Raw genomic sequence first — 13,994 nt, 5'->3', positions numbered from 1 at the left:
GCTCCCCGCCAGCTGCTGAAGCTGAACAGAGGGCGTGGAATGCATGATGTCTGCGGCCGCGCGAGTCGCCAGAGAGGGGAAAGGAGAAGGACGAGTGGAGGCTGCCCCCCGGCTTCCTCCTGAAAGCTGTCCGGAGAGACGTGCTGGAGAAGGCGAGCCCATTTTAGTCACCTTTTCAAGATCGCGGGAGAGCTAACACGCTTTAAGAATCCCCATGGAGAGGAAGCGAGTCCATTTGAGCCAGACGTGTCCTTCGACATGTGATACACCAATTAATTGTCAAGCGTCACAGCGCGTTTCTGCTGTGCCCAATGTGCAATGTGTATTTTTTTTAAATCAATAAGGAAGGGTTCAAACAATTTATTTAGAACATCAAAGAACAGCCAGGGTTGGGTGGGGCCCTTCTGTCTCAGACCACTCTTCCTCACTCTGGAGTATTTAACATCAGAGGTTGCTCCGAAAATACATTGAGAAGTGGGCAAGTTTTTTTTTTTTTTGGGGGGGGGTCCCAAGCATGGTGGGCTCAGCTGTAGTATGGCTGCTGGGTACAGGAGGTGGAGCCATCCACAACATGGTTGCTGCCATTTACCTTAAGTCACACAATAAAGGTTTTTATGATGTGGTGGCTACTACCACTAAGGCAACGTTTTTAAAAATCTGCACAACCAATCAGTTATCCAGTGGCCAATCCAGAAGCCTTGCTAGGCAACACAGTTGACTGGCCCCACCCACCTTCTAAAATGGTGGGTACTAGGAATGGTGTCTCACAGGCAGACTCCTGAAATATAACTATAACTATAAACTATTGAGACCTGGTGTTAATGCTTATACACACATACACATGAGATGGTAGTTGTGAGTTCATTAATTGTGCAGAGGGTTGGACTAGAAGACCCTGGAGGTCCCTTCCAATTCTATGATTCTATGCTGCCTATTGTCTCAGGTCTAGAATACGTGAAATTATTTAAGAATTATGGATTATGGGTTGTCAAAGAAAGCTCTTAAATTCCAAATCAAATAGTTACTTACTGAGCATGGAGTCTATTGGGGATGGGGCATCTGTTCACGGATTCCAACCTCTCTAATAACATGCCTTTATAATCCATCCTGATAATGTAAGAGACGGTTAAGAGACTACAGACGGTTAATTTTGCTCCTTTGATTTTGGCAGGCAGTGTTTTGCAGGTGACATATCAGCTGATATCTCTGATGAAAAATAAAATAAACAAGGAAAACAAAATCAGGCATAGTACTTACTGCAAATCTCAGATTCAAACCAGAAAGAGCTGAAGTAGAGGGAATTTCATATGGGCTGTTCCATATTTTTAAGTCCTGCACTGTTTAGTGTTAAAGTAGCGCAGCACAGATCCATATTGCCGCATAGCTCCTCCATTAATGAAAGTGTCACAACAGATTGGCCTTCCTGTAGGCGCAGAAGTATATGCCACAGGTATAAGGGATACACAAAAATTACAAACAAAATATGGACTGGATCAGTTTGTAACATAACTGAAGAAAATATTGCTAATATAATAGATAAGCAGCAAGTGTAGTAATTTATTTTTCAGTATATTTGTGACATAAGACTTTGCAGTGACTGTCTGCCTGAAATATACAGATCAGGTAGGAATGGTCAGTCCAGTTTCTCCCCAAGGCTGGAAAGGGGGAGGTTGGGGACAGTGAGAAAAGAAATGGGAAGAAAACCATTGACATTTTGGAATATTGCGGTGCATCTCTTCCCTCTCCATAGCATGGTTCACAACTTTGCCAGCCTGACCCATCAATACTTCAACCTCTGTCAACAATTAAAGATTCTTTAAGTCAGTTATTAGCACCAGTAGACAACTAACACAAATTCCCCCAATGCTCTTAATGTGTGTGATGTTTAAAATCTTGGTTTTCTTCCTGTACTGTGCCCCAGACCAGGGGTAGTCAACCTGTGGGCCTCCAGATGTCCATGGACTACAATTCCCATGAGCCTCTGCTAGCATTTCCTGGCAGGGGCTCACGGGAATTGTAGTCCATGGACATCTGGAGGCCCACAAGTTGACAACCCCAACCCAAGACTATTGAAAAAATATGTCACAAGTCAAGACCAACATTTGAAATAGTAACTATAGAGAGCCAATGTGGTGTAGCAGTAGACCTAGGCTTGAATCCTTCCTCAGCTATAGAAACTCTTTTGGTGACTTTGGGTCCGTGAACCCCCCCCCCCTTGCTCCCTCCCAGGGTTTCTGTGAAGGTAGAAACAGGAGAGGAGAATGATGTTATAAGCTGCTTTGGGTTCCTATTGGGGAGCAAAATGGGCTATAATTATCGAAAGAACTAAAACCTCCGATGTGTACAACAATCCATATATAGCCTATATTCCCACGGGGTAGTTCGTCACTATTCTACTAAGCTGAGGAGCAGACAGCTGGAGAGTATAGGTCCATTTCTGTGTAAGTATAAAGGCATGTTTTGTATTCCCACTGCCTATACCACCTGTGGTGCTTATGTTGTCTGCCCTAGTCACAGAGTCTCTGTTTCCTGGCAGTAAACTGTAGAACATTCTCAGGATTCTGTTTATATCACCACTTTAGTAGTAGAAAGCACATTCTTTCACAGTCCATGGACTCATGAGAAGAAAACTGGATTTCTTGGCTAGTTTTAATATAGTTTGAATTCCATTAAAAAGGAATATCACAGAACATGAGTTTTGTAGTTAAGAATACTTTTTTTATTGCCAAAAGACCTCAATGGAGACCGTTTTTGGCTATCAGTCCCAGAAGTAATCAGGTGATTTGTGGATTCATAGAAAGCGTGTTTAAGAGAGAAAAAGGCGAATGTCTATGTTCCCTGGCATACAGCCAAAACTTTGAGTGGGCAGAAGCACAAATTTCTCAAGAAAGAACAATGACCTAATTGGTTTATATTATCTGAGGGCCCATTCATACATTTATTCTTGAGCTGAAAAGGCCACATACAAACATGGGGAGTGTTTGTTTGAACTAGGTTGTGAATGATGATTTTCAAAGTCAATTGTTCAGAAAATATACAGGTTTAAAAGTTTTCTCAGATATGGTTACTCTGAAATTTTCTTATAGGCTATGAATACAGGAAAATGCAGTGATGAAGTCGCACTGTGTGGATGTAACCATCCCACAGATATTTAAATCAAAGCATATAGCAGAACTCCAACCTACCTCTTAGTGGAAACTTTGTATTGACTTTAGTAGAAATTTAGGTTTGTTAATTACATGATTGTCTGTTCCTATGGTCATATGTCTGCAGTATAATAGGTAAAGATTTACTTTTCTGATAGCATAGAGGTTTACAACATAATAGTTGGAGGAAGAGAATGGAAATTCATCTGTACCTACTGTGAAGACTTGGTATTCAGATTCTGTTATGCCAGACAAGGGTGCAGAATGTTAGAATCAAAGGACTGTGTGCTGCAGTGGTCATTTGTACCCCAGTACTTCAGAAGAATCAGCAGTTTCCTGTATCCTTCATTTTGTCAGCTGTGCTGCTGTTGCCTCCTGGGCCTAGAATTTTACCCCTAGGAGTTCTTCTTTCCAGCTGACTCCTTCTCTTTCTGCTTTTCTTTCTAACTGCCAGGAGAACAAGATGTGCTCTCTGCAATTTCTCTCCATCCTAGTCTGGACAGATAACTGGAATGCTTTCTCTTACTTTCCTATCCTAGCATCTAGTTCCTTGGCAATAAAAGGTTTTCTTTCCTAAAGTAATAACCCTTGTGTGAACTGCATTCCTAAAACAGCAACCCCCTGCTGCAGCACAAAGCAAACTTTAAGCCAGGATTACATGCCCTCTATCCCCTACCTGTGCTTAACAAAGTATTGGGGTAAAAGGTGGTGGTGGGGATACATAATGCAGTGCACAAAATCATTTCTGGGTGAAAATCTGGAAATCACATTGGGCAATATTCTAGGAATTCGTCCCTTTCTTTCTTTCTTTCTTTCTTTCTTTCTTTCTTTCTTTCTTTCTTTCTTTCTTTCTTTCTTTCTTTCTTTCTTTCTTTCTTTCTTTCTTTCTTTCTTTCTTTCTTTCTTTCTTTCTTTCTTATTGGTGGGATTTCTAGATTGTCTCTTGACAAAATGATGTCACTTCCTAGTGAGTTCTGGGAGTTCCAGGCATATACCTGACAACCGTACTTCAGAGTAGGGAAGATGAATCATATAATCAGAGTTGGAAGGGGCCATACAGGCCATCTAGTCATCCTAAAGCAGTGGTCCCCAACCCCCAGTCCAGGGACTGGTACCGGGCCGTAGATCAGTCAGTACCGGGCCATGGCTCCTCCTCGTCCTCCTTACTGGCTGCTGCCACGGGGGCTACTCTGCCACTATGCCATCAGCTCCCCTTTGGTGCTCTCCGGTGGCCGCCATGGCTGGGGTTCCCCCTCGGTGTGGCACTGCGCAGCTGCTGTTGGCAGTGGGAAGTTAGGTATGCCGGTGGGAAAGCAAGTGGAGCAGGGGGTCAGGAGGCAGTGGTAATGTCCCTTGGCAAAAGACTACACCCCCACACCGGGCCTCAGTAAAATTGTCAAACGTTGACCGTTCCCAGGTATAAAAAGGTTGGGGACCACTGTCCTAAAGAATCCATGATAAGTATATGTGCAATTGCAGATTAAAGAGTGGTAGGGAGGGGGAGCCCACCACTTCCTTAGGCAGCCTATGCTACCATTGAACTACTGTGAGAGACTTCGAATTCTAAATAAGTAAACCTTTTGAAGAAAGTTTCTTTATTAGAGAATTGCAAGTACCTTACACATTGGAGACATAGTCAGAACTGATTCACAAAACATAGGGTAAGCAATACAGGAACTTCCCCCTTCCTTGGAAACTCAAACCAGGCATAGTTCAAAGCAGTCAAAACAAAGAGATAACCATTTGGACATCAAGGGATGTGAAGGTGTAGGAAACTACAGGACACTAAGGAAGGGAGTGGTGAGGAATGTCTGGGAGAATTGTAAGCATAAAATATAACGGCAGGAAATCAACCTTGAGGTGTCAAGCTAAGGCATCTGGATTACAGCGTGGCACAAAAGCTAGGTATGCTAAACACGTGACTCTTTAATACCATTCCTCATATTGTGGTGATTCCCAACCATCAAATTTTGCAAGTGTTCTTTCACAGAAAGTAAACCAAAACTGACCAATGGCGTGAAGATCCATTGTTCATGATTGTATATAAATTGTTTTTCCCCCCATGGTTTCTTAGTTCAGTTCTGCTTCTTGTTCTACCATGCCGATTTTGCTCTTTTCCATTGCTCCAGACAGATGAACACTCTATCTTGATCTACCCCGCAAGTCTGTTGTGTGGATGGTGCCCCCCCCGGCCAAGCTGCTTGTCCTGCTGCGACCCTTGTGAAAGGGTCATTTGATGCCCAAAGGGGTCCTGACCCCCAGGTTGAGAACCACTGCTCTAACATAGAGCACATTGTAATCATGGCAGAAAAACATGGGGTCTCTGACATTCAACCCACCTGCCTTCCCTTAATCCATCCCCCCTCCAGTGGTAAAGGGGGCAGCTTCTGTGGATAAGTCTTTGAAACTTGTGTACCAGTTTGGGGGCTCATACACCCTTGTCCCCCAAGAGAAACTCTTTCCAATCGATAAGGTACTAAGCTTTCCTTGATGCAGGCAACAGTCCAGAATTTGATGCACTTCATAATGGATGTTCTAATCCTCAAACACAGGGATAGGATCTGTAGGGGCAGATTGCCATTGGCCCGGTGTCAGGGCTTGTCATAACAAACTGGAATATAAATTAGGGTGAACATCCTTATAAGTCTTGGGCAAGTCCAATTCCACAGCCACCTCGTTCACTACTTTAGTTATCTTAAACAGACGAACAAAATGAGTACTCAGTTTCCTGGGGAGCTGCTGGTTCTTCGTGGACAAGTACATCATGTCATCCTTTTTCCAAGGGGGGGGGGCAGGCTGTGGCACTTATCAGCATGGCAATTATGGTCTGCTTTGGCCGTTTCCAAGGATTTAACCATGTTGGGCTAGGCAGCCTGAATCTGAGCCATCCATGTTTTGTTTTGTTTGGTTGTTTATTTGATTTGATTTCTATACCGCCCTTCCATATGGCTCAGGGCGGTTTACATACAACATCATGGGGTATACATGGAACGAGTATGTTCCACTTCTTCCTTCCTTACTCTTTGTCCCTGGGCGTCCATAAAACCACCATGAACCAAACAGATCTGAGATCCAGAGAAAGAACGGAAAACGAAGAAGCGCATGGAGTATCACAGTTCCGTATACGGAACCACAATGCTAACGATGAACCGAGGAAGGTGAATTGTTGCCCTATAAACCTCAACTGTGTGCTTATTTTCCAACTGCCTCCCCCTTTCCTTTGTTACAGTGTGCCTACTCCTTTAAAAAGCCAGGCAAATCGATATGGAAAGAGAGGCAAAGCGGCTGGTAGTTCTGGCCTTAGGGGGCAGCGGGGCCTCTCCCCCGCCAGCCCCATAGCTCAGTTGCTCATGCCATATAGTTGTATTGTAATCTAAGCAGCTGCCAGGGGGCAGATTAGGAGGGCTTGGGCTTTGGGGTCCAGGTGGGAGCAGCCAGCAAATTAGTACCATAGGCCACTTCAAATGGAATGAGTCCCGTTAGTGCAGTAGTGCAACCCAGTCCATCTGCTGATAGTAAAACATCTCAAATACTGCTCCAAGACCTGATTGACCCTTTCCATTTGTCCATTGGTCTTGGGATGATATCATGAAGTCAGAGCTTGTTCCACCCCTAAGAGCTTCAGGAGCTCCCGCCAGAAGTTGGCAACAAACTGGGAGCCTCTGATGGGCAGATGTGTCAGGATCCCGTGTAGTTTCTACATGTGTTGTACAAACAGAGAGGCTAATTTCTGGGTGGTGGGTATAGTGGAACATGTAATAATATGGGCTTGCTTCGAGAATGCATCCACCACCACCCATATGACAGTCTTCCTCTGGCTCAGGGGAAGGTCCATAATAAAGTCTATGGTTATGTCCCTCCAGGGAGCTGATGGTGTCCCCATGGGTTGAAGAAATCACTTCATTTTCCCCACTGCCCTTTTGGTGATGAGGCAAGTGGGACATAAGCCTCTGCATCTGTGTTTAAGGATGGCCATTAATAATATCAGCATACTAGATGTAATGCAAACCCCAAATTCCCTACCAGTTTGGAATCATGGCACAGTTTGAGTACACCCGAGTGGGCAGCTGCTGGCACATAAAAGTGATCCCCCTTGCAAAACAAACCCCTCCTTCTTCTGCAAGCCCAGGTGCAGTGTAGCGAATTCACTATCCCCTTCTAGGTCCTTTTACAGGCAACCTCCTGGGGTGGAACACAGCTGTGATGCTTTGCTGCATGTCACTGCAGCTAGTCTCAGGTGGGGGGGGGGCGGGCGGAAGACATTGGATGTGCCTTGCTTTCATGTTGGGGCAGGTGGGTGAGGGCATCCGCAAGAATGTTCAATTTCCACGGGAGGGGCTTCAGTGTGAATGTAAAGCACAAGAAAAATCTCTACTCACTGAATCTGTTTGGTGGTTAATTTTTGGTGTTTCCACAGTGCCTGTAAATATTTATGAACAGTCAAAACTTCAAAAGGGATCGAGGACCCTTCTAACCAATGTAATCAGGTGGACAGTGCCAGTTTAATGGCCACTGTCTCTTTTTCCTATATGGCCCAGTTTCTGTAAATTTCTTTGAAATACAGGCAAGCGGGTAGAGCTGCCCATCCTCCCCTTTCTGGAGGTTCATGTCCCCCATGGCCACATTGCTTGGATCTACTTGGAGGGTGAAGGGCCGTGTGGGGTCGGCATGCCGCAAGATCAGCTTGGACGTGAACAGTCTCTTTAATTCATTAAAGGCACGTTGGCACTTGCCAGTCCATTTGAGCAGAGCCCCAGGCCGTTTTCCCTTAGCCCCCTTCCCCTTTGTTTTCTGTTGGTCTATGAGGGGAAGAACCACTTGGGCATAATTGGGAATGAAGGTTCTATAAAAGTTTGCAAACTGCAAGAAACTTTGCAGTTACCTAAAGTTGTGAGGAGGTGCCCAATTCAACAAATACTTCACGTAATTAGGGTCCATGCTTAACCCTTGCAGTGACACTTGATACCCCAGGAAATCTAGACTTTCCTTATGGAACTCACACTTTGACAGTTTGGCATACAAATGGTTTGCTCTTAATCTCTGTAACACCTCCTGCCCCACCTGGTCTCTGAATACAACAAAATACCATCAAGGTAAACCAGTGCCCTTTTGTTCAATAAATTGTGTAACACTTCATTAATTAAATTCATAAACACCCCGGGTGTGCCGGATAACCCAAACTGCATCACCAGGTACTCAAATTGCCCCAAGGCAGTGTTAAAAGCTGTCAGATGCTCATGCTTGTTTTTCCTCTGCTTGCAGTGGATCCTCAAAATGATCGCATAAGGCTTGCATGAATAATTCATAGTCCAGCAGTTCTGGGACCTCTACATAACATTCAGCTGCATCCTTTACCAGGGAAGTCCCAACATGGCACACCCTCTTTACCCAGTTGGCAAAGAAGTGCCCACAGTCAATCATGTAGGCATGCACTTAGACCAGAAAGTAGGACAATCTGTCAGCAGACCTATCAAAAACGGCATACATTTTTCATATCTACCTCCGTGGATCCAGTGGTGGGGCTAGGGGTTCCTGAGTCACCCTGGTTTGTTTTTACTCTGGGTGGTGTGTGCCAGCCTTGGATGCCCTATCTCCCTGTCCCGATCCTGATGTTTTAGCTGGTGTTTTGGAGGATCCCATTTCCACGGTTGACTTCCCACTGCCTCTCCCTGGAACATCAGGTTTGCTGTTGGAGGAATCCGATTCAGAACTGACCAGGATTCCTTGCCCCATTTCTCAGGAAGTTTCTTTCCAGCGTCAAGTAGGAAACACCGGCCAGCCGCCTGTACCTTCTTTCCTTTCCCTGACAACATTGCAGCTTATCCTTTAGGACCTGTATATCATGATCCACCATCATCTTGATATCTGGGCAATTCTCAAGGAGTTCTGACTAGGGTTGTGCAGTTTGGGCTAAATCAGTTGCTTCAGTGCTGAAGTGGGCCCGATTCGGTGACAGATTGCTTTGGAGTGGTCCAAACTGCCCCCCTAGTGCTAAAGACAGATCCAAAGTGGCCTGCTTCGACCACTTCGAAGGCTGCTTCGGTGCTTCAAAAGTGATAGTTGGGAAGCTTACCTTGCTTCCAGGGTTATCCAGCTCTTCCCACCCTTCACCCAGGCTTTTGCAGGGAAAAGGGGGGGGGAGTGTGGACCAATCATTGCAATGCATTTGCAAAAGCAAATGCACTGCACTGCAGCTGCTTCCTGAAAAAGAACAACAGAAAGGTAAATGGAGGGGGGATACTTGGGTGGGAAGTTAGCCAAAAGGGAGGCAGGCTTTTTTGGGGAAACAGCTCTTGGCCACTCAGAGAACATTTTTCATTTTTGAAAAACCTTTCTTTGTGGCCATAAGACTACTTTAGGCTAAGGGGTTTCTCTTCCAGCTCTGTTCTGTTCCTGGCTTGCAGCTGAGCTGACTTGGTCCTGCACTCTGGTAGAGACAGATTCTTTGAGTCTGACTCCCAGGTTGCTGGTCCTTGGTGGTTGGCTTGGCTGCCTTCCTACGCTGAACTCTGGAGGATCATTGCTGGAGAAGACATCTAAAAGTTTTTCCGAGATACTCTCTTTTCTATCCTATATTTCTTAACTTTTCTCCTTCTTCTCTCACCTCTGACTTTGTTGTGAAGGCACAACATTAGGATGCATGTCAGGCATCCCTTTTCCCATCCACAAGGGTCAAGACGATGGAAAATTAGGAGATCGGGCGAGTAAGGTCCGATTATATATGACCACTGACTGCGAGGCCATTGAGCAGCTTCTGCTGTTCTCTCGAAGGCATCCAAATAGGCCTCCACGTCATCCTCTGTTCCTAACTTGGCTAAGGACGGCCATGGTACTCTGCCCAAGGGGTTTGCTGCCGGCCCACCAGCCCCGCCCCCCTCTCCTTTAGGCCTCTCGTCCATCGCCCGCCTCATCTCAGCCCACTTTGTTTCTTGGGTAGCATTTTGTCGCTCCATCATTTCTTGCCATACTCTAGACTGGTTCTCCACCAGCCAACGCCTGAATTGAGCAAAGTCCATGGGGTTCTCGTCGAACATTCTTTCAACTACTGACCCAGTAGAGGAATATTCGGACCTTCTTTCATCAAAGCTGCTATCCTGTTGAACTTCCGCCTGCTCGGGCTGACCCACCACTTCTTCACCAGTGGACTCCAGCCGGGTGGGGTCAGTAAACTAGGGCGTGATGCGTCTCATGCCCACATTCTCCACCACTGTGAAGTGTCTCTAGCCTCCGCTGTAGGTCACCGCCCTTCTTTCTTTTATTCCACAGGTCTGTTGCTTCACCCTCCTGGCAACACCACCACTCGGACAACGACGTCACAGGTAAGTTTTCTTTATTCTCCAGTTCACCCAACCGTCTTCACTCCCGTGCTCACCGTTTCCTGTATCACACCCACCACCACGCTCTGACTGCTCCCCTTTTATCCTCCCTTTGGCTCCACCTCCTGACCTTTTAAAGCGCCTCCCGGCTACCAGCCCATTTCAGGCCTTGGGCGTTCCCCCCCCCCCCAGTGTCTTCCCCAGTGTCTACTAGCCCCACTCTCCCTCCCGGTACTTCCACGCCCCACTTCTCGGCTGTCGTACTCGAGGGCGGGCCCGGCCGCGTTGAGGAAATTCGCCTGAAGGGCCATGTTGCAAACGCCCTCCTTATGTTCCAGCCCGACTGCCGGCGGTTAACGTGCCCGCTCCAGCCACCGCTGCTGGGTGTTCTTCTCCACGCGCTTGACTCTCTGCCGCTCGTCTTTCCTCGTTGGTCCGAAGTCCGGGTGAGGCTTCTCCTCTGTGCTCGATACTTTCGGCTTTCGATGTTTCACTTCTGTTCTTCTCTCTTCCACGGCTCCGTCGGCCTGCCGCCTCCAGTGCCCCGCTCGTCGCCTGTCTGCCTTTGGACCCCTCCGCCCTCAAGCCGCTTCTGGATGCCCTCTCCTCGAGGTAAGTATTTTCCCCTTCCACTAGACCCTCAGATAGACCCTCGCCCGGACATTATTATCTGGGTCTGTTGTTTAATTGTTGGAATTGTTGGAGTTGAATTGTTGTTTTGTTGCTGTTGTTATTGCTGGGGGTTTCTTTTGCGGGGATGCAGGCGCACAGAGTTGAGTTCCTTGTTTTTGGGGGGTGTTTGCTGGAGTTGTTGGTATTTTTCCCTTGTAGGTTTGCACTTTGTCTGCATTGCAGTTGTGTGATTTTTGTGGGGGCAGGGCAGAGTGTCAACTTGGGGGAGGGGTTCTGGTGTTAAGTCCATTTTTAGGGTTCTAGGCCTCTGTTGCTGTGGTTTGGGGTCCACTGTTTTTTTTTGGCTGCTAGTCTAGGGTCTAGGAGTTCTTTGAAGGGCATGGTTTTGTTGGTCCCACCTTTGGGGACAATTCTGAGTGGCTAGCTTTTGTTGTGATTTTCTGATTGTGTCCTGGGGGGACTGTTTGATTCTTCTTGGGGTGCCTAATTAGGACTGCCCCGCTAAATAGTCAGTAAATATTGAGGTCTCCAATATCGAGATCATTTGTTAGATCTACTGGATTGACTCCCACCCTCTTCTGAATATTATTTCCCACCAGGCTGAACATGGGGGAAGTGGGTAATTGTGATTAGAATTGTGACTGCTGCCGCTTATATGTTATATGTTGTATGATGTAATTTGTAAATTGTAATTTGGGGTTTTATGGGGATTTTATTGTGTTTTTAACTGTTTTTTGCTGTAAACCACCCTGAAACCTAATTGGAGAATGGCGGTCTAAAAATTAAATAATAATAATAATTTTAAAAGAAAGTGGTTTAGGAATCCTTTTAAAGTCCTACTAGTTTGTAGAATAATCAGTTCCTTTCTTTATTAGGCAACTCAAGTTTGGATTCATAAGAGAAAAGGCAAGTAGGTGGTCTTAATAAGAGCTTAATAATTTAAAACCACCTGCAGGGGCTGTGCCCTTCTCCACTGAAGGCCAGCTTTCCTGGTAGAGACAGGAATTGATTGAAAGGCCACCAGTTTCAGAGGTTCTTAGTGGAACAGGTGGGGGTCTGCTGTGCATATCTGCTGCGGCTAGTCCTCGCAGTTAGCTTTTGTAAAACTTATAACTTCTAAAAAGGTTTGTCCTCATTCTTTCCAGCTCTAGGTTAGCTCGGATCATTTAAAGCTAGCCAGGCTTAGCATCAGGTGCCTGTAGTTGTTTAAAATCCCCAAGAGAAAACAGGAGCAGAAAACCTCCATAGAAGACAGGTCAACTTAGAGTCTAAGAAAGCAAAAAAGTAGTTGGGGGGAGGTTTAATATATTTCCAGCCAGTTTTACTTAGACACAGGTGTCAGTGCAGGTAGTGCAGGGCCTCTAATTTCCCTGTCTCTAAAGGTAGACTAGACACAGAGTTTGGCCAAGGGTAGCAGAGATGAGTGGAAGGAAGGAAGGTCCAGCTAGGGGGCCCTGGGGGGCAAGGCCACCAAGAAAACGAGAGGGGTGGAGGGGAGTAGGGAGTGAGAGGGGGATGGAAGCATCCTTCATCCACCTGTGAATATGCCTGTCCTGGGTCAACCTTCCACTACTCTGACCTCTGGCTGGAACCTGCCTGGAAATTTATTAAACCTCCCCCCAGCTACTTTTTTGCTTTCTTAGACTCTAAATTGACCTGACCTCTGGTCAGAGTGGTGCAATAAACAGCTCCCCAAAGGGTCTCTTTATTGAGGCGGCTACCGGGGTGCCCCCTTCAAAGTTGCAGCAGGTAGGGGTGAGTGCTGGCACTGCTGTGGGGCCTGCTGATCAGGCAGCCCGTCCTGTTGCTGCTGTTGCTAGTGAGGCACGGTGCCATCAGGAGGAGTTGCCTGATCTTTCCCTTGGGGTGAGCTTTGAGACCTGAGTGGCATGTCCATGTCCCCAGGCATCACCATGGGGGTGCAGAGAACTCTGGAGGAGATGTCTCCATTGGCTATAATGGCGATTTGGAAGCCCCTTTGGAAGCCCCTCAGATTGGACCCCTTGGTCCAATCTTCTTGAAAATTGGAGGGGAGTCAGGGAAGACCCTACCTGAGCTACCCTGGAAGTTTGAGGGGTGTAACCCACTCCCCCCAGCCCCTGGGTAAGACGAGGAAGCAGGGCTTTCCAATGAAAGTCAATGGCACCATTGACTTTCATTGGCGCCAAAGTGCTTTGGCCACTTCGGCTGCTTTGGTCGAAGCTGAATCGGTCCGAATAGGGACCGGCTTGCGCAACACTAGTTCTGACTATGCGATTTTGAATTCTATATAAGTAAACCTTCTGAAGAAAGTTTCTTTATTATTGCAAGTACCTAACGCATTGGACACGTAGTCAGAACTGATTCACAAAGCATATGGTAAGCAATATAGAAACTTCCACCTCCCTTGGGAACACGAACCAGGCACAGATCAAAGGAGTCAAAACAAAAAGATAACCATTTGGGCATCAAGGGCTTTAAAGGTGTGGGAAACTACAGGGCACTAAGGAAGGGAGAGGTGAGGAATGTCTGGGGAAGATGGTAAGCATAAAATATAATGGCAGGAAATCAACCTGGAGGTGTCAAGCTAAGGTATCTGGGTTACATCATGGCACAAAAGCCAGGCACACTAAACACTCTAGCATGCAGCAGATTCTAATCATGGCAGAAATATTCAGGGTTTCTGACAATTACTCTGACTGAATTTCCCTCCTCCCTTTTATCCAGCCAGTAACGTTCTACATGTAGTTTAAAACCATTACTGCAGGTCCTATGCTCTCCTGGCTTCCTCCAAATGGCAACCTTTAAAATAGTTAAAGAGTCATAGAATCATAGAGTTGGAGGTTACCTCCAGTGTCATCTAGTCCAACCTCCAATCAGGTCCCCTCTAAATCTCCTCTAGGCCAAACATTCCCATGTC

General features: G+C 46.4%; 1 protein-coding gene across 2 annotated transcripts in view; it reads left to right on the top strand.

The window, feature by feature from the left end:
• LOC143832508 (uncharacterized) overlaps window positions 1–13,994 on the top strand; it is a 245,604-nt gene continuing 231,610 nt past the window's right edge. For both annotated transcript variants that reach the window (XM_077327036.1, XM_077327035.1), the window contains exons 1-3: window positions 1–152; window positions 10,413–10,465; window positions 10,801–11,074. In XM_077327036.1, the coding sequence (XP_077183151.1) occupies window positions 44–152; window positions 10,413–10,465; window positions 10,801–11,074 (436 nt within the window). In that variant the 5' untranslated portion in view covers window positions 1–43. The remainder of the gene's footprint in view (window positions 153–10,412; window positions 10,466–10,800; window positions 11,075–13,994) is intronic.

This window comes from Paroedura picta, chromosome 3 (assembly GCF_049243985.1).
Source record: "Paroedura picta isolate Pp20150507F chromosome 3, Ppicta_v3.0, whole genome shotgun sequence".
NCBI classification, from domain to species: domain Eukaryota; kingdom Metazoa; phylum Chordata; class Lepidosauria; order Squamata; family Gekkonidae; genus Paroedura; species Paroedura picta.
The sequence above is the reverse complement of the archived record's forward strand: the minus strand, read 5'-3'. Positions and strand labels throughout refer to the sequence as shown.